General features: G+C 35.0%; 1 protein-coding gene across 2 annotated transcripts; it reads right to left on the minus strand.

Moving 5' to 3' along the window:
- Positions 1 to 943: 943 nt before the first annotated feature.
- Positions 944 to 18,152, minus strand: vil1 (villin 1). Of its 2 annotated transcripts, none has more exons than XM_059562479.1 (20): positions 18,053 to 18,152; positions 12,641 to 12,745; positions 12,464 to 12,538; positions 12,179 to 12,375; positions 11,038 to 11,146; positions 10,255 to 10,365; positions 9,934 to 10,136; positions 9,773 to 9,851; positions 8,734 to 8,832; positions 8,201 to 8,354; positions 7,835 to 7,935; positions 7,607 to 7,744; positions 7,000 to 7,158; positions 3,975 to 4,154; positions 3,735 to 3,880; positions 2,755 to 2,899; positions 2,479 to 2,667; positions 2,320 to 2,388; positions 2,028 to 2,183; positions 944 to 1,743 (listed from the first exon to the last, which is right to left on the minus strand). In XM_059562479.1, the coding sequence occupies exons 2-20, from the start codon at positions 12,716 to 12,718 to the stop codon at positions 1,630 to 1,632; spliced, it is 2,502 nt and encodes an 833-aa protein (XP_059418462.1). In that variant the 5' UTR covers positions 12,719 to 12,745; positions 18,053 to 18,152; the 3' UTR covers positions 944 to 1,629. The 2 variants fall into 2 exon arrangements, with proteins under 2 accessions (XP_059418462.1, XP_059418461.1); XM_059562478.1 differs by lacking the exon at positions 18,053 to 18,152 and adding an exon at positions 16,322 to 16,521.
- Between the last annotated feature and the right edge of the window lie 1,282 nt (positions 18,153 to 19,434).

Here is a 19,434-nt window from a genome sequence, read left to right on the forward strand (position 1 = left end):
TATATATTTATATTTTATATTTATATCACTAATAATCAGAATAATGTAACAGGCCTACATTAATTGAAAATGCCAAATTATATAGGCCTAACTAAAGTGTATAAAGGTTTTTTATAATTATTATTATTATGTTTGAATTTTTTAAATTTTTTTATTATTAGGCTATTTGTTAATTCATTATTTAAATGAATAGGCCTAAAAATAGGAAACGTGCAGTTAATCGCTGGTGTCGGTCAAAAAACAAAAAACTAACAAAACAAAATATATAGGCTATATATATCAGTCTGTGTGTAATGAATGAATAGAATGGAGTTAGTGAAATAAATAAACTTTTTGATGATATTCTAATTATATCACCAGCACTTGTATATATGAACACCCACAAATTTACATACACGACATGCCCGAAACTGATAACAATTGGCTAACACTGCTGTCAATCAAACTCAAGAATTATGCAAAAATACATTTGATTTATTTTTGTTATTTGAGATGCTATAATAGTTCTCCAATTGTGCTAAAATAGAATAAACAACAGTTATTTAACAAATATTATTTCATCAGAGTAGGCGGCCGCTGCCTATATACCGCCCTGCTTTGTGTTAATACGATCCCTGCTGAAAGTACAGTTTAAATAAGCCTAAACTCAGATAGTCTAGCAGGCCAGTCATGATGGTGTTGTTTGCTGCTTAAATTTTAGAGATCAGCAAACTTGCCTAGACTGCTTTAAAGGGCCTTTTCTCCTCTCAGCTGGGGTACACTACATGACTTAAACATCTGACAGCTTTCCTAATTAACTAGGCTGCCCTAATTTGACTATCATTCTCGAACTTTAGTCTCTATGCTATATAAATGATAACAGTTTTTGTAACACGTATACTGTTTTGTAGACTGAGATGCAAATGCTTTGCTTATGGACACAAAAAAGAGACACAATACCATATTAAATGTATGCATAAGTTAATGTATAATATTTGAATTAACAAAGAGGCAACAAAAGATTTTCCATTACAATGAGTCTTTTCCTGTTTATTGACTTTTTCCATTAGACAGGTGGTGTGCCTCTTATGCAGTAAATGATTAATACGAATGGAAATTACAAATTAGACAGTATACAGAAGTGTCCTTTATAATTAATACTCAGTGTAGATGATTATCCTCAGCTACAAACAAATAAAAAATGTATCTTCGTTAAAATATATTACAATTAATTGTAGTGCTTAAGGCACTCGTGTAAAGTAGCTTTTAGTCAGTGCTTAAAGGTTTCCCCTTGAGGTGCATTAAGAAAAGATTACGTTGGAAGTTTACCAAACAGCTTTAATACAAAATCCTGTGTAAAGAAGACAGAACTTCATTTTCCCATATTGTCAATATTTTGTGTTCAAAATGATACTTTTAAAGTAATTGATTCTGCTTTATAACATATGGTGATTTCAAATAAATCAATTTGCATTTGCTAAAAAATACACTTAAATAAAGTAATTAAACATGTAAACATGTAAATCTAAAAACTCTAAAAGGAAATGATCCTGACTGTAGTGTTTTTGCATCACACCACTATTAGCATTTATACAGTTTAGCAATGAGATGAAGTCTGTTTCGTAGAACAGGGATTTATTTGTGCCCATCCTAAAACAGGCCCTTTTCTTTCTTCAGGTTCAGCTGCTTCCAGGACGGCAGAGCATAGAAATCAATCCGAGAAATCCCCATGATCAGATTAAAATCATCATTTGAGAGATAGTCCTGCATAGATGACAGAGGTGTGTGTTAGTTTTATCGATGAATAAATGTCCCAAAAACATGTCCAGGTCAATTCTGACCCCAAAAAGGAAATTAAAGTCAGCTATTAAGATATTTTAATTGTGATATTACCATGTATGTAAATAAGAAAATTTCACAAATATATAAATATATAATTTTATATATATATTTTTGTGACATTTTTCTAAATGTATAATATATATATATAATGATTCATTGCATGTTGGCATTGTGTATGCTAGATTTGTGTAAGAAGATCAGTTTACCTCTTTTCTTTTGGGGTCGACTCCATCAGGCAGGTCTTCTGTCTGAATGTTCACCAGCTTCTCTGGAGGAAAGGTTTGTGTGACAGGAAGGGGCAAGTTACCTCCTTGAGTGGAGCTACTTGAGTTGGTTTGGTTTGAGGTTGGCTGGGTGAGATCCTGTGTAAGATGTTAAGCCATTTTTACTTTCACTTGTTACTAAACAAGTTATAGTATACATTTTCTCAGTTTATGCAACTGAACCGATCTTGGCATTGCTAGTGACATGCTATCCTTTGAAGAATGAGTAACCTACCACAGTAATTTTGATGAGATCAGTTGCATCCCCAAGTTCTGCTTTAAGCTGTTCATACGATTTCCCACCCTGAAAGAGAATAAAAAACATTTATCGCCTGGGCTATATGCTTGTGAAGTGAGTTGTCATGCTGAAAGAACTGTCATGTCATCTACTTACACTCCACTTTTGTGGGTCCCAGGCGTGGAACCAGCCTGTAAAAGTGGGCGGCTCAAAGCCTTGCTTCACCACTAGGATAGGCGTATCCAGATCACGCCCTGCGGGATGGGATTTTAGATATTCCTGTGCTGTAACCACTGCTTCATGCCTCTCTGTGTCATTGGTACCTTTGCCGATCCACAGGTAAACCTGAGAGAACGTATTTGTGCTGTGATTTCTAGGGGTCCAGAAAGAATATGAACAAATGCGATGAGAGAAAACCACCCCCACATTCACCTGATCCCAGATGTCCAGCAACATCACGTCATCCTCATCCAGGTCATCTTGGTTAAAGTGTGTAATCTCTGTCGCTATAAAGCGACCCGTCTGGTTGGAGCACTCAAACAACCGGGGTGTGATATTGGAGTTCTCATCCTGAAGTCTGAGAATAGTAGAAATGTAGAGGCTATAGTATAGTCCTAAAACTTGTGAACTGTCTTTGTAGACAGCATTGCAAATTTCCTTTGCAAAAAAGCAGTGCCGAAATGCATCCTCCAATGCTAAACCCTATTGAAATCAAATGTCTATATCTCTCCTGTGTTTTTCTGCCCACTTTTTCCTTGGTGTTTATTCTAGAAGCATTTTTTCCTTTCACTTTTCCCATAGGTATTTTTTTTAAGTCTTTAAAAATGGATTGTTCACCCATAAGAAATTTTTTTGTCATAATTTACTCACCTTCAACTTGTTCCAAACCTGTAAGAGTATATTTCTTCTGTTGAACACAAAAGAAGATATTTTGAAGAATGCTGGCAACCAAACAGTTGCTGGTAGCCATTGACTTTCATAGTATGAAAAAAAATACTATGGAGGTCAATGGCTACCAACAATTTGTTCGGTTACTAACATTCTTAAAAATATCTCTTTTTGTCTCGGATTAACTATTCCTTTAAAGCACTATAAGCCATGAACCAAACCAACAAGATATGAGGTAAATTACAACATCACAAACATTTATATTATATTATATTATATTATATTATATTATATTATATTATATTATATTATATTATATTATATTATATTATATTATATTATCCATTATTTACAGTATGTACATCATTTCAAGATATTTATGAGGTACTATTTGAGTTTGAATATGTCCTTAGAATGTAACTTTTCCCTATGTAGACAACAAGGCAGCTGAATGTATTATTATTATTATTATTATTATTTCTTTTATTTATTTTTTTATGTACAATGTGCAAGTTTTACTGTACCTTTTGCTGCTGGCATACTGAGACTTTCCACCAAGGTTAACCCAGAAGTCAGCTGGTTCCTGACCCTCTGCAATAACATGCTTCTCCCTCTTAGAGATGATGTCAGCCAGCGTTTTGGCCATCTCTCTCTCATCTCCACTGCAGCCCTGTACAGTAATATTTAATGCAAGTATTTATGCCAGACAGGTAAGAAACATCATCTGAAATATGGCAGATATTGTCAGTATTTGAAATACCAACCTTGCCATACCACAGGTAGCAGCACTTATCTGTGCTGAGCACAAACACATCGTTGGAGTTCAGAGAAGATGAGCGCGGAGGCACCTCAGTGGCACGTGTGTTGAACTCATTTGTTCCATGGACATGAAACAGTCTTACTGACGGCTGAGAATGGGAGGAGCCTTCTCTGCAACTTCCTTCCTGTTATTCAATCACAACCAGTCACAAAAACAAAGAAGGTGGATGGATGCACTACAAGGCTTAAAGGTTAAGTGTGTCATTTCTGCATTGCTAGCAGCACTGTTCAGAATTATTTCCAAAACACCCCTACTGCCTCTTATTTGACAGTCCCACCTCAATTGTTTTTAAGGCGCCACACATTTCACGCTTTTCTTGTAGCTAACTTAAATTGTCCTTGCAAATTAAACTTGGATAGATGATGTTTATAGCAAAAAAATATTTTAACTTGTTACTGAAGCAGTACCCTCAGTACCCTTAAAAGTACACATTTGTATCTTAACTACCCTTAATAGGTGCATATTAGTATTTTAAGGCACTAATATGCACCCTCCTGATAAGCACCCTTTATGAAGTGACTAGACAAAGTTGTAACTTTGAAGGTACTTTTTATTTTATTTTAATTATATTTATTTTTAAAACAGGAAGTTTTTTTGTGTTTTCGGATTCCGTTGTTATAACTAGGGCAGGACTTAAGGGGCGGGGGCCCCTGGGCTTGAGGTTATGTTTGAGCCCCATACCTTCACTAAAAATGCCTTCAAATAGAACACATTATGGAGTAACACAAAATACACAAACATATGCTTTGAGGTACATAAATAATACAATAAATATGCAACGCGTCTGGGATATAGTCAAAGTTTAAATGTAATACTGAATATTCAATATAATATAATAAACAGGATGTGCTCTTTCAGTTGAGAGATCAATCCCTTAAATAAGTTTGAGAAAAAAACAGATGTTGGCTTATAAGTATTAAATGTATTGTGTCATATGTGTCATATCTTATGTCAGGTTCTGGCTTGAAAAAGCCAGCTTACTGAAATCCTATTTAAACTTGGTCTAACTCATGTTGCTATATCTTTTCTAACTGATTTTTTTCATTTCGTAAACCAGACTATCAAAATCCCATAGATGTTCATTTAGGGGGTGAAAACTTCTATACAATAAGACTTATGGTGTATTTAAGCTATCAATTGCTATAACAAAGTTTACCAACTCTATAAATAAATAAACTATATAAACCCAGCCTAAGCTGATTGACTGCTTTGACTGGTCTCCCAAGCTGGTTTTAAAGTGGTTTGGACACTTTTTTAGCAGGTCAGGCTGTCTTAGTTTTTTTTTTTTTTTTTTTTTACTGAATGAACTGGTTTTAGCTGGATTAGCAAATAGAAACATGTTAACAACATGATAGTAACTTGCTAATCATTCTAGAAACATGCTGACAAAAATGTTAGTAACTTGCTAATCATGCTAACAACATGCTAGTAAAATGCTTATCATGCTAGAAATGTGCAAGTTATTAATCATGGTAAAAAAAGGCTAACACGATGCTATTAACATGTTAATTATGCTAGAAAAATGTTAGCAACTTTATTAAACATGCTAGAAACATGTTAACATCATGTTAGTAACATGCTTATCATGTTAACAACATGCTAGTAACTTGCTAATCATGCTAGCAACATGCTAACAAAATGCTAGTAACTTGCTTATCATGTTAACAAAATGTTAATAACTTATTAATCATGCTAGTAACATGCTAATAATGATAGCCACATGGTAGTAAACTTGCTCATAATGTTAACAACATTCCAGTCATTTGCTAATCATGCTAGAATCTTGCTAACAACATGCTAGTAACTTTTTTATTTATGCTAAAACATTACCAACTTGTTAAACATTATAGAAACATTCCAGCATCATGCTAGTAACAGGCTAATCATGCTAACAACATGCTATTAACTTGCTAATCTGGTTAATAACATGCTATTGACTTGTCAGTCACGGTAACAACATGTTAGTAACTTGCTAATCATGCTGAAAACATGCTAGTAACATGCTAATCATGATAGCAGCATGCTATTAATTTGCTAATATTGTTCAAAATATGCTATTTAGTTTGCTAATCATGCTAAAATCATGCTTGTAACTTGCTTATAATGTTAGCAACATGCTAGAAACATGCTTATCATTTAAGAAACATGTTAGTAACTTGTTAATTATGCTAACAAAATGCTAAAACCATGCTATTAAATGTTAATCATGCTTGGATCATGCTTAAAAAAGTTAGTAACTTGCTAATATTATAACAACATGCTAGTAACATGTTTATCATGATAGAAACATGCTAGTAACTTGCTAATCATGCTATTAACATGCTAACCATGTTGGAAACATGCTAGAAAAATGTTAGTGACATGCTAATCATGCTAGCAACATCCTAGTAACATGCTTATTATGCAAAACAATTTAGCAACATGCTAGACATACTAGAAACAGCTTAACAACCACCCCCAAACTTAAAACTTTCAGACCGCAAGCTTTTAAAACTTTTTTAAAAAGTTACAACTTTTTATCAAGCCAACTTAAAGTTTGTCTACAAACATTTTAATCTAGTTCAATCGATAGATTAAATCGAATAAAAACAATAAAATTAAATCACTATCAACAAAACTCATATTTGGAATATGCATAAATGTTACATAACATTTTTGAATGTAGAAATATTAAATGATTGCAAAAATGAAATAAGCTACTTTTTTACTTTTTGTAAGCTGTAGCCCCAGCTGGCCATTTAGATCTTGAGTGCACAGTGGAAATGTGGCTAATAATTTCTGAATTCTGACTGGCATATAACGAACAAATCAAACAGATGTAAACATAAACCGGCAAAGGCAGAGCCCCCTACAAGACAGGGCCCATGCATGGGCTGCAGCTCACTCGAGCCCAAAGTCTGGCCATGGTTCATAACAGATGAAATGACCAAGTGCTAATTATATAGAGGGAGACAGCCTGACAAACTTACCTCATAAACAATCATTTTGCCCTTGAAAATGGCCATTAGGTGCATAGGCTCCTTTCCCATAGGAACACGGACCTGCACTGGTTCCCCATTGTACTTCTGGTCCAGGATCACAGCCTGATATGCAGAGGCTGTCAGCTCCGCTGTGCTTGCATGGCGGCCCTAAAATGCCATCAGTATTCAGAATTGAACTGAGAATGCCTTTTAAATAACAATTAAATTCCTGACTTTGAACTGAATTTAAACTAGGATACTGAATTCCAAATGTAATGTAGGAAAGTGGAATTAAAAATTCAAAGAATTTCAGAGAAATTTGTATCATTTAATTGTAATTTTAACTATAAAAGCAATGTTACACTGAAGACTGGAGTCAACTTCAGCTTTGAGAAATTAATTAAATTTTAAAATATATTGAAATAGAAAAGTTGTTTTGCCATATATTAATGTCTCACAATGTTTCAGTTTTACTGTATTATTTTTACTGCATTTTTTATCAAATAAATGAAGCCTTGGTGAGCAAGACTTCTTTAAAAAACATTAGAGGAATCTTCTTTGTATAGGATTAAGTTAAAATGTACAATGATTAAATGAGGAAGGAAGAGACACTTACTTGCCACATGTACAGAATGTAGTGTAGTTTGCTGTTTACTTCATATTTGTAGAGAATGAGGTAACAGTCCCCACCATAGAAGTGGCCAAGCCACTTCCTCTCCACAGGGACAAGCTCATTGTCCTCTATCCTCCATACCTGAGGGATGAACACACTCATGTAATGAGTTCGTTTTCATGGAAATGAATGAAAGGTAATTGTCATTTCATCAAATGTCATTTCACTGACCTCAGCTTCGCCCGACCCATCATCTACCATTTTCTGCTTTGCAGCCAAGTCAGGTCTGGCATGCATTGAGGTGGCGTCAAACTTAACTTGCTCAACCTTGGCTACAGAAAGCAGAAATTATAACATAGTAGAGTCAGAATCATGGGTTCCTGTGGTTCAATGGTAGAGCATTGCGTTAGCAGTGCAAAAGATCAAAGGTTCAATTTCCAGATTCACTAATTCGAATACTTGCATGGCATTTTTAGGCCACCACTGCCAATGTTCATGACTGTGTTTGCAGTTATAAGACTAAAGATGTTTTCTTTTTTCATCTCCCGGACTTTTGTTTTTACACATGCTTTCTTAACATTAGTAAACAATGTTCACCTATTTTTCCTGGACTGTGAGTGGAGCCCAATCCAACTGTCTGTCCCTTTTCTGTCCACTTCTGAAAGAGTTGCTTGAACACTGATGATTCTGCTCCTTCACTTACTGTCTCTACATAGGTGGATGAAGGATATCCTTTTGCCTTTATGTAGGCCTAGAACAATAAAACATGAAGTGAGATGATGGAGTTTTTTATATAGCAAGAATTTGATATGTGATTAAATTAACATTTGCAATACACTTTTAGTTTAGAAATATTGGGCATTATTCAGTGATAATTGTATACAAATGGCCAAAATGGCTCTGATGCTATTTTTTGGGAAATCCGGAATCTATACCAGATCATTTTTGTCCTCCAAAATAATAACTTAAAGACTTGATTCTTGAGGCCTTATATGATCAATTATTTAATAATGAATTGTGATTTCATTCACATGGGTTTTACTCACAAATACTTGCAAATACGCAGTTGGTGAATGAGCTCCCTTGTGAAAAGCACACTTTGATTAGTGCTTTGTTGGTGTAAGACTCACCTCTGCTTTCTTCAGAGATTCTGCTCTCTCAGTTTTTGATGCCTTTTTGCCCTTCCAGATAAAGATCTTTATTCCGCCTTGATCCAGCAGATAGCAGTCCTGTCACAGGAATTACGTCAATTAACATTTTTTCTACTTTGAAAGTGTCCGTTTTAGTTTCTCTCCCTTTTCAGCTAAGAAATGTTTGTGCAGAAGTGCTCTCTTGTGAGTCAGAAGAGTTCTTTTATAGACATTGCCTTTTTGTTTTTGCGAGTGTTTGTAATAACAGCCATGCATCTTTTATATCACAATGAGGATTACACACTCGTTTACCATTTGATTAGCCATCATGCATACAACTTGCTTGCCTTCGTTTTGGGTGCCCGTTTTGTTCCACTTCTCCATTTCAAATAAATAGTTTGTCATTTTCACAAGATTTTCATTTAGTTTATATGTATGTTCTTGGTCTTGGTGCACAATTCATTGACAGTTCATGGATGCATGCTATAAATGTTTTCATTAACTTTGATCAAAATATATCTGAAACAACTTTTATAATTAAAGTCAGAAGCTTCTCTTGCTCTTCAGCCTATTTCCTCCAACTATTCAGCTCCATACTTTAATTTAGCTTTCACTTTTCACAATCCAATCAATTTCCTAATTAATTAATTTCTCTCATCGAACTTCCTTTTTGTCTTGAAATAATGTTCAACTGCATAAGCAGTTTGTAAAGCAACAGCATTTCATGAAGACTTTTTATACAATATTCTGTCATATTTGCATCACAATCACATAACCAAATCAAACTGCAAGACTGTGTTCCTTATAGTTCTTTCTTATCATAACAGGCATCCACTATGTAGGTGTACACATTATGCTGATGCTGACTCCGAGCTGTAAAATGCACTCAATGAAATGCACCTGTGCACTTTGACATATCTGTAAAGGTGACATTTGACACTATATATCATTAGGGGCCTATGCTATCATGGTAGCCTTTACACAGAATTGTTTTATGCTTCTGTGTTTAGTTTGCATTAGCTGACATGGTTATTCATACCTCAGTTTTCAGTAGGTCTTGTGTGAGAGGTTTCACTGCCACCTCCTGCACTACAAGGTTACCCTGAGCATCTGAAATACTTTTCACACAAGATACTTATTTTAGCTTGAATACATCATTTTCAACACATGCTTTCATTTGTAGTTAAAACTATTACTCACTGAAAGAGTTTAATGGCAGTCTTGAGTTTCTCATCCACAATATTATCTGGGATGGCATCTTTGATGTGTTTTCTCTCTCCCAGTGCCTGACTCATCAATTTCATTGCTTCCCCTGAAGATTTCTCATCATCTCCTTCCACTACAGTCACTTGTGCTCGACCACCCCTCTCTCGATCACGAATGTCCTTTGCTAGGTTCATTCCCTATGAAAACAAAAGCCTTTAGTGAACTTACAGTGCAGATGTGATAATATAAACCCTTAGCATCAAGAATGTGTTTATGTTACTGAATAGGGTTGTCTTTGGATTGCAAATCAATTACCCTCAACCTCTCCATTCGGTTACTCTTGGGCCCATTCCACTGAATGAGCAGGCTCCCCAGGTCCAGCAGGAACACATCACCTTGATTAAAGCTGTTCCAGCTCATTTCCACCTGCACACAGAGAAATTGAACCTCATTATTTACACTTTTTGGGGGAACATCAGCTTACAAATATCTCCATATCCATATTCATCTGGGATAAAACATATAGCCCCAGTTGCAAGGTTTAAGCCTAGACTCAGACTAACATGCTTATCTGGGCTGTTTTAACTTAAAGAAACTTGCAATGACATATCTTAAAATGAAAATTATGAAAACAATGAAAAATACTTATAAAGCCTTTATTAATCTTAGTTCATGTCAACTAACGTAGTTAACTAATGTTAATAAATGGAACCTTAAGTGCAATCACAACTGGCGTTCAAAAACCTATACAACAGCAATTCATGACCTGCGTGAATTTTATATTAGTATTTTTACAGATCTTCTTTTGTAAATCATTTAGATATTATTTAAATTATTACTTTTTGCTTACAGTATTCCTTTCTTCATCAATTTTAAATGTGATTTAAATAGCAAATAAGTGCATGGCATGCAGTTTATCTTAAAAGATGTTTAAAATTAATATGGACTGGTGATTTTTAATCAGGCTTGGTGTGGGTAGTTGTTTTTTGTGTTGTTGCCATGAATAAAAGGAGAAGTCAAATGCCGTAGGGGTTTTTACACCTCTGGTCTTGTTATAGTGGGTTTGAATTTCTGTATTGTGGCTGGGGCTATTAATACCTCTCCTGCAACCACATGCTTATTTCCCTTAACATGCAGCAGTCTGCGAATGTTGTATGTGTTTGTCTCCACTTGTTTCATCCCAGATGCGACTCCACCTTTTTTGTATCTGGAATAAAAAGATTAACATTGTTATCAATTGTAACTCATGTTTACTCACTCAAACTGTACCATTTTTAGTAAAATGAAATGAAGAAATCTGTTTTTGTAAACTTCCACATTTTTAACTTTGTGACTAAGAGACGCATTATAAAGTCATGTGCTTCTCACAGCTTCTTAAAATAAAGAGGCTCAGTGGTGGAAATTACGATTAAAGGGGTCATATGATGCAAGTATGTTTACATATTTAAAGAACTTGCCATTGATGATTCAAATGAGTAGAGTAGCGCTTGTTGTTTGTCGTTTTGCTGATCACAAATACAGACATGGTTTTATGTTTACACAGCGCGATATGCAACACAATGTGTAAAAAGACAGTTTAAGTCATTATAATCAGTAATTATGTCCCCATTGGATGCAACAAATGCCTTGTTTATAATGGGTTTTACTGGTTTTGTTTCGTCACGCCGGGAGATGGCATCACAGTATGTTAAGGGGCGTAACATTTCTGTCACACACTTGAAGTATTCAGCCAATCACGACGCACTGGATAACTGGCCAATCAGAGCACACCTCGCTTTTCAGAGCAATGAGCTTTGTAAAAAATCGACACGTTTCAGAAAGGCGGGGCATAGAGGAGCAACAGTAATGAACATTATGTGGAAAATGATGTGTTTTTTAAACTTAACTGCATAAGCACATTGCATTACACCAAATACACCAAATAATGTTCTTTTTCGCAATGTCATATGACCCCTTTAAAGGAAAATATGTGCATTGTGCACATTCTCGTTATTGTAATGTAACATCATACATACTTTTTAAATGGTAATCCTTTAATGTATGGAGATTTAAACATATAATGCTAATATCTTTAGTAATATCTTTTTATACAGAATTATGTTTAGTTTTATTTATTTATTAGCAAAGTATCCTAATGTTCCTAAAATATATGTGATAACATATGTGACCTTTACATGTTTTGGTTCATTTGGTTTATAGATTCATTCAAGGTAATCCAATCAGTCAGGAGATGGCTTACATGATGCCCTGTTTAAAGTATCCTTGGAAAGTGGCGCTCTCATGGCCCTGGGTTTCACGATGCTGCACAGCAGCGCCCCCTAGGTGTTCATCCATCTGCGTGGTGTATATCGCTGCTGCTCCTTGCTCATCCTGGGAGGTGGCATTGCCCAGCCAATAATGGAGGTCATAGGTGTAGTTGTTGCTGGTCTTGTGAGTCTGAAAATGAAATGTTTTCCTTTAGCGGTTAGTTTTTGTCAGGTTAAATGCACTTGAGTCGATTAGGGCACTAAGTGCTGATACTTACGTAGAGTATTACATAGCTGTCTCCTTCAAAAAACTGGCCATATGTTTTAGGTGGACAAGGCACGAGCTCCATGTTCTGACCAGTAATTTAAAAAGAAGACAGTTTAGTTATTTGCTAAAGATGTCAGTATCTCAGATGTTGAATGCACTGATTTGAGGTAGTATCCTTCCTACTTACCTCCACTCTCCACACCTGAAGTCCTGGTGTGGTTTTATCAAGGACTTTAGGAACATCGGTCTTGACATCCTGTGGCATGGTGCCAGCTTACGTCTCAGAAAATACCTGGACGAGAGAACGAGGGAGGGTTGGAAAGAAATTACTTGAGTTCAGTGATCTAGATCGTTTTCTTAGAATTACAAAGCACACATATCCTGTGTATGAACTTTTCAAAACTTTATTTGTCCATTTCATTTTGCTTTCCAGTACACAATGACAAGCAAACAAATGTTTTTATTGCTTTTTAAGGATCCCTTTTTTTTCTGAAATCTACACTTTATCCTTCATCTGACCTCACTGTATAACAAAGAGAAATAAGTGAGATGAAATGCAGCCAAGTATGGTGACTCATACTGAGAACTGCTGCTCTGCATTTAACCCATCCAAAGTGCACACACACACAAACACACACTGTGAACACACACCCGTGGGCAGCTATTTATGCTGCCACACCCAGGGAACAGTTTGGGGTTTAGTGCCTTGCTCAGGGGCACCTCAGTCATGGTATTGCTAGCCTGAGACTCAAACTCACAACCTTAGGGTTAAGAGTCAAACTCTATAACCACTAGTCCACGACTTCCCCCATAATAGTAAAAGTTATTATTTACTCGCCTTCATGTCACCCTAAACCTAAAGGCAGTTATTTTTCTCTAAACATGGCATATTTGATATTGCAGTACATAAACTAATAATTAAATGGAAGATTTCTGGTTAATCATGACTTTTAAATTAATAATTACATCTGTTCTTCCAATGAAGCTATAATATGGCTTCTGAAGACTTTGGACGTCGTTTTTGGACTTTGAAAGCCATGGTCACTATAAACGGTATAAAACTGTGGAACATGAAACTGGGTGAACTGTTCCTTTAATATATTGTTTAATGATTTCCTTCATGATAGGCTTTCTTAGTATTAAGTGCAAAAGAGGGTGCAGCCTAAATAAGAGTATAGTGCACTTCAGTTCATGCATTAGTAAACCCAGACACTAAAACTAAAAAAAAAGTTTGAACGCTTATGGAAGAAAGATAGTCAGCCATCACTGGTAAAGGAAGTGAAAGCCTCATGTCAAATATATGTTGCTAAGGTGTGGTAAAAATGCTACGCCTCTATATCCAGAGCAGTTATATTAAGTGTGGCTGAGATGTCAGGTCGTGATCAAGCCCCACAATCCTTCACTTTATCTACTGCACTGAGCACAGAGTTCAAGCTGCAAATAAATGTTTGCTTAACCAGTATGTCTCAGTCTTATTTTCCATATAAACATCCTTCCATTCAATCCATTCAATTAAAAGGAAAATCATGTAATGTGCCATTTCAGGGAATACGTTTTTATTTACAATTTTTTTTTCTTTCTTTCTTTTTCTAAAAAGTTTAGTTCTGTTTTTGCATTTAATCTACAAGCAAAAAAGCTAAATTCAAGATTTATTCTAGTTATCTAAAAAGGTGCTTAATTGTTCTGAAAAGAATATCAAAATCTTCCTAAATACAATCTTGAATATTAATTTTGCAAGATATTTATTTGTTTTTAATCACTAATTCAAGATATAATATCTGAAAACAAGACTAACTATATTATGTAAGTTCGAATATCAAATTATTTGGCCTCGTTTAATGGATGTTTAGATATTTTACTGAAAAACAAAGACAAAACATTTCATATTTTTGCACTGAACTGGCTATTGAGATACATTTGATCAGTACAGATTTAATTAAATAATTTAGCCATAACTTTTATTGCATTACTGATACACTTTTATAATAATTTATTATATGAATATTCTCTACCTTTGCTTACGTAACAAACTATTATGTTCTAAAGGAAGTTGAACATGTTTATGATGGTCAGGGGACTATAAAAAATGTATTATTATTTGATTATATTTTGTTTGCTTTGTTGTGTGCAAACCACCTATCTGTTTAAATATGCTGCAAACTATGTGGCTAGTGAGAAACAGTGTCTCTGTTTCAAAACTATGGCTTCTCACATTGAAATACCAACCACATCCTTTCTATACTCACTTCCGCATCCTCACGTACACTGATTTAAGAAACTTGCTATTGCTTGGTTACTATCATCCATCTGTGGTATCGTTTTTAACAAATTAAGCAGGAAGTTTCAATCAAATCATGTGGGGCCATCGCGTCTGACAATAGCGCTTACATGGTACAGTATATTATGGGAACTTAATGACATTTTTCAGTCAGTGTGACATGCATTCATCCTCAAATTGTGGTTTATTTTATTTATTTTTATTAATTTTATTTATCCTATAACCAGGAAGAACCCATTGAGACATCATATTCTCTTCATCCAGGGAGACCTGGTCAAGACGGCAGCACACAAAGCAAAAAAAACTTTTAAAAAATATCTTCTCACATCAAATTAATTTCACTAAAGATATTTTATTTATAAGTGTCCAAGCAAAATGTCAGATCACGAACAGCGATCAATACACACAGATACAGTATACACATCCAATATATATATCTAGATCTACATACGCCCTAGAGGATTAATTTCTGTTTGCATATCCCAAATTTATGAGCTTCCTTATCAACATCTTTTTTTGTTTGCCTTGTACCTTGCAGCATAGATGTTGATATGGTCTGATAATACAGATGACTCAATCTCTCCTGTTTGATTGGATGGTTGGGTTTTATTAGGTTGTTGTATTACTGTCTCTAGTGCGAGCAGATTGCGCTGACCCTTAAGTCAGCAGTTAAGTCACCTTTGTAAGTGCAAAGGTTCATATTTCCTAACTAAATTCTAGAAGTTACGTTGTTAGTGCAATAATGAATTACAGGCTCCACTATGCTGTTACAGTTACAATGGCATAATCACAAATGATGCCCTCCAGAATTACTAGATGCAGAGTGTCAGAGCAAACAGGAAAGTGTGCAGAGTTTTTATTTAACCACCATGTGTTTGATCAGGCCTGACAGTGCTGTGTACAGAACATATCTCATCTCCACCTTTTTTCCTTATAACCTTGATTAATATTCTTCCTGTAAACTGCCCACCATGACCAATCCAACCTTCTGTTTCAGACCAAAGCATATGAGGAGATCAGATTATGCAATGCAAGCTTATAATGTACAATGCAGTATAGAAAAATAGCATGTTGTCAAGTCATTCAAACATAAAGCCACTAATGGATGTTTTAGTCACCACTGAGATTCATTCAGAATGAATAACAGCAAGCCATCTTAAACACCATACAGATTTTGTTATTGCCAGACACACTGTATACCAATGATATAAAGCGAAGGGTATTATATCCTAGAATAGACGGTCAGAATATATTTAATGTTAGATAACAGATAAAAGGCAGAACATGAGCACTTTTGACAACCATAATTCTAAAAGCTGGGGCATTTTTGTCATTTCTACAATTTTTTGCTGCAGATGATAGAAGTTTAATTAATAATAGTGATTCATGCTAAATGTTTAGGCATAACCACTGAACAATGTTCAAATAAAAAGCCCTGCTATATTAGGTACTAAATTTACAACTGGGTTTTCCTTTTTTCTTCTTTTACAGGGACAACTTTTACAGTATACTTGGCTAATGAATCACTTTAACCGTCAATGTTAAAGGTATTTTTCTGCAACGGTAAGAGCGAGAGTAAGAGGAGCTCACCTGCCACCGGTGGAATCGAGAAGGAAGCAGCCAGGTAAAGGTTCTGCTGGTTCACAGCCAGGTTTTGGAGCTTTCTCTACTTTACAACCCTTGCACTTTTATCTCTCTCTGTGTTCATTCATTCAGGGCCATATATGGCAAGAGCGGGTGATATGCATACAGGTGTGTCATATCTGTGGTTACAGGCATAAGTCGTTCATCTCGCCCCCCATCCCCAGTAGATGTCTCTGAGCAATAGAGTGAAACAAATATTGTATGTTTGTTTGCCTCTCCACCCCCAGCCCATCTGGTGCCATGCATACTTGTCCTTTACATTTTACTGTAATGTGTTGAAATGACTGATATACTACTATACACTGGCCACCTCCTTCTGACCACTGAATTTAATTTCCTTTTTTCCCCCACCCTGATAAAAAATATGAATTCTTATTTGTTGAATTATTTAATTACCATAACAATGCTTCTCAAATGGTTTGGCCATGGGACCCACATTTTCCCATTGTAAATAAATAAATAAATAAATAAATAAAATTGCGTTTAAACATTTATGATTAGATTTCTTTTTCCCAATTTACCTTCATTGTGTGATTTAAAAACAGTTGAAACTTTCCCAAAATATCGCCCTTTGAGTTCTGCAGAAGAAAGAAAGACATGACAAGTCTGAAATAACATGAAAGTGAGTAAATGATGGCAGGATCGTAATTTTTAAGTGAGCAATCCTTTTAAACTAGAGATTGTTAGTGCCATGGAGCTTTCTGAAAAACTACAATTCTTCTTTTAACAGGAAAGAATTCTCGAACCGAAATAACCCTGATTTGAAACTTAAATTCAAGTGCAAAAATGCGCTCTAATCTGGACTGGAATGCATTACTGGTTAACTCTTACATAGCAGTCAAAGGTCTGGACACACTTGGTTGGTAGAGAATCTAGACAAAGTATAGTAACTTAGACATGTGGAAGATAAAATAAAAGACTGGTTAGACTGCAGTTATGGCTGCATAATTCCATTTGTGTTTTTATAGTTTTTGGTATGTTTTACTTTAAAAATAATATATGCAAAATCTTAATATAAAATAATGAGTAGGTGTGTCCAAACTTTTGACTGGTAGTGTATCTTAATACAAGTCTAAAGTCAATGCATAATTACTGGATGTATCAAGTATGCCATAGCAAGTGGAAAAGGAAGCTTACAAAGTATTAAAAATAAACAGGTGCAGGTTATGTTGAATGTTTTCTGTTATGATCTAGTTAAAGCCTCCCTTATTGAACCTCAGCTTTTCCCCTCTATGCATTCATGTAGTCTATGTATGTCATCAATGGAGACCTGTTTTTTCTGAAGCACATTTGAGCTGGTTGGATCATTTAGTTAAACAGACCATCAATAGTGGGTTGTTGATTATTAGTGAGATGTACAGTAGCTCACTGTTAGCCTAGTACAGTCAACTCTGTTTATTGTGCTCTGTTTGACCCCTTGCAACCAACAGTGGAGCCTTTGTGAATGACATTGTGAAGGATGCATGGGAAACAGTGCAAACTGAGAATGAAATTGCTCTGGATTTACAAATTTATGACTTACAAGACCCTCCCTTAACCTGCAGCACACAGTCCACCATTAAGTGGCACAACAATATATGTGATATTTATGTAATATATCCATCAAAAGTATCTGAAATCAGTAGTTACTCAGTTTTTACAGTTCAAAACAATTTATTCCCAGGGAATGTTTCCTACCGTTTTTAGGCAATATATGTTTCTGTCCCTTGTAGCCGAGTGCTTGGCTCTGCTCCTATGTTTCACTTCCAGATTGTCTCTAGATGAACTTCTCCTGAACGTCGACGCCCCCCTTTCCTTCCTCAAACTCATTAACCAGGTGCTGCTGAAAAGCAGGCAGCCACAAGTGCTTCAGTTCTAACTCAACTCAGACCCTCCTCTTACATAAGCCAGGACACACGTTAACTTGGGGTTAGTTCAGCTTCATGAAACTGCTTTTGTGAATGTGCCAGAGTTTTTGTAAGGCCCCAGTGGAGGTTGGGCCTCAGCCATTATGTGTCAAATCAAAAAAGGCTGCATTTACATGGAAAGGCATCAAAGCAGATCCAAATGATTGCATAACATCATGTCTACAAAGAGACCTTCATCTAGTCATATATATATATATATATATATATATATATATATATATATATATATATATATATATATATATATATATATATAGGAAATTAGGAAATAAATGTTTTTCTCAAATACTCATGGGCCACAATTAAGGACTCCCTTTTATTGAATTCTTTTTTAAACCTCCATTTGCCAGTTTAACAGGTCTACATTTTCTTCTATAATGTCTGATGAGGTTAGAGAACACATCACAAGAGATCAGTGACCATTCCTTCATCCAGAATCACTCCAGACCATTTAGATTAGAGGGTCTTAGATTAAAACTGGGGCTCCATGTTATTGGTGCTCCTCTTCAGTTTACTACTCTCGTATATCATATTTTAAATATTATTATTTTTTAAGTTTAATGTTTGTAAGAGTATTGGATGTTTTTGAGAAAAGACTTTTATTTGATTGAAATATTATTAAATATAAAATAATATTATTGTGCATTATTTGAATCAGTTTATAATGATATATTTTATTTTCAATTGTTTAATTTATTCCTACATTGCAAAGCTGAATTTTCATCAGTCATTATTCCAGTCTTCACTGTGCCACATGATCCTTCAGAAATCGTTCTACTATGCTGATTTGCTGCTCAATAACTATTTCTTATTATTTTCACAGTTAAAAACAGTTGTGCTGTTTTTTGGTGGAAACCATGTTGCATTTTTGTAAGGATTCTTGTATCAACAAGTACTTTTTTTTTACTGTCAGTTTTGATCGATTGAATTCATTCTCACTTAAAAAAAAAAGGTATTATTTTTTTTAATACTTAATTATTATTATTATTTTTTTACCTGTGCAGACATAGATGCTCACAACTGCCTATAATATCCAACTAATCTGTGCAAGAAAGAATACAGATGTTGTTTGAAGGACTATATGTTAATGTTGAATGTATGTATAATTATTCAGTTGGTTTTGTCTAAAATATTTTCCTTTCTTTTTTTTCT

This window comes from Carassius carassius, chromosome 11 (assembly GCF_963082965.1).
Source record: "Carassius carassius chromosome 11, fCarCar2.1, whole genome shotgun sequence".
Lineage (NCBI taxonomy): Eukaryota > Metazoa > Chordata > Actinopteri > Cypriniformes > Cyprinidae > Carassius > Carassius carassius.

Excerpts from the sequence above, each read along its gene's own strand:
- vil1 (XM_059562479.1), bottom strand. The coding sequence starts at position 12,718 with ATGCCACAGGATGTCAAGACCGATGTTCCTAAAGTCCTTGATAAAACC. Across the intron at positions 9,852-9,933 it reads ACTGCCATTAAACTCTTTCA|TATTTCAGATGCTCAGGGTA; the intron begins GTGAGTAATAGT and ends TTGTGTGAAAAG. Across the intron at positions 3,881-3,974 it reads GCTACCTGTGGTATGGCAAG|GGCTGCAGTGGAGATGAGAG; the intron begins GTTGGTATTTCA and ends ATTACTGTACAG.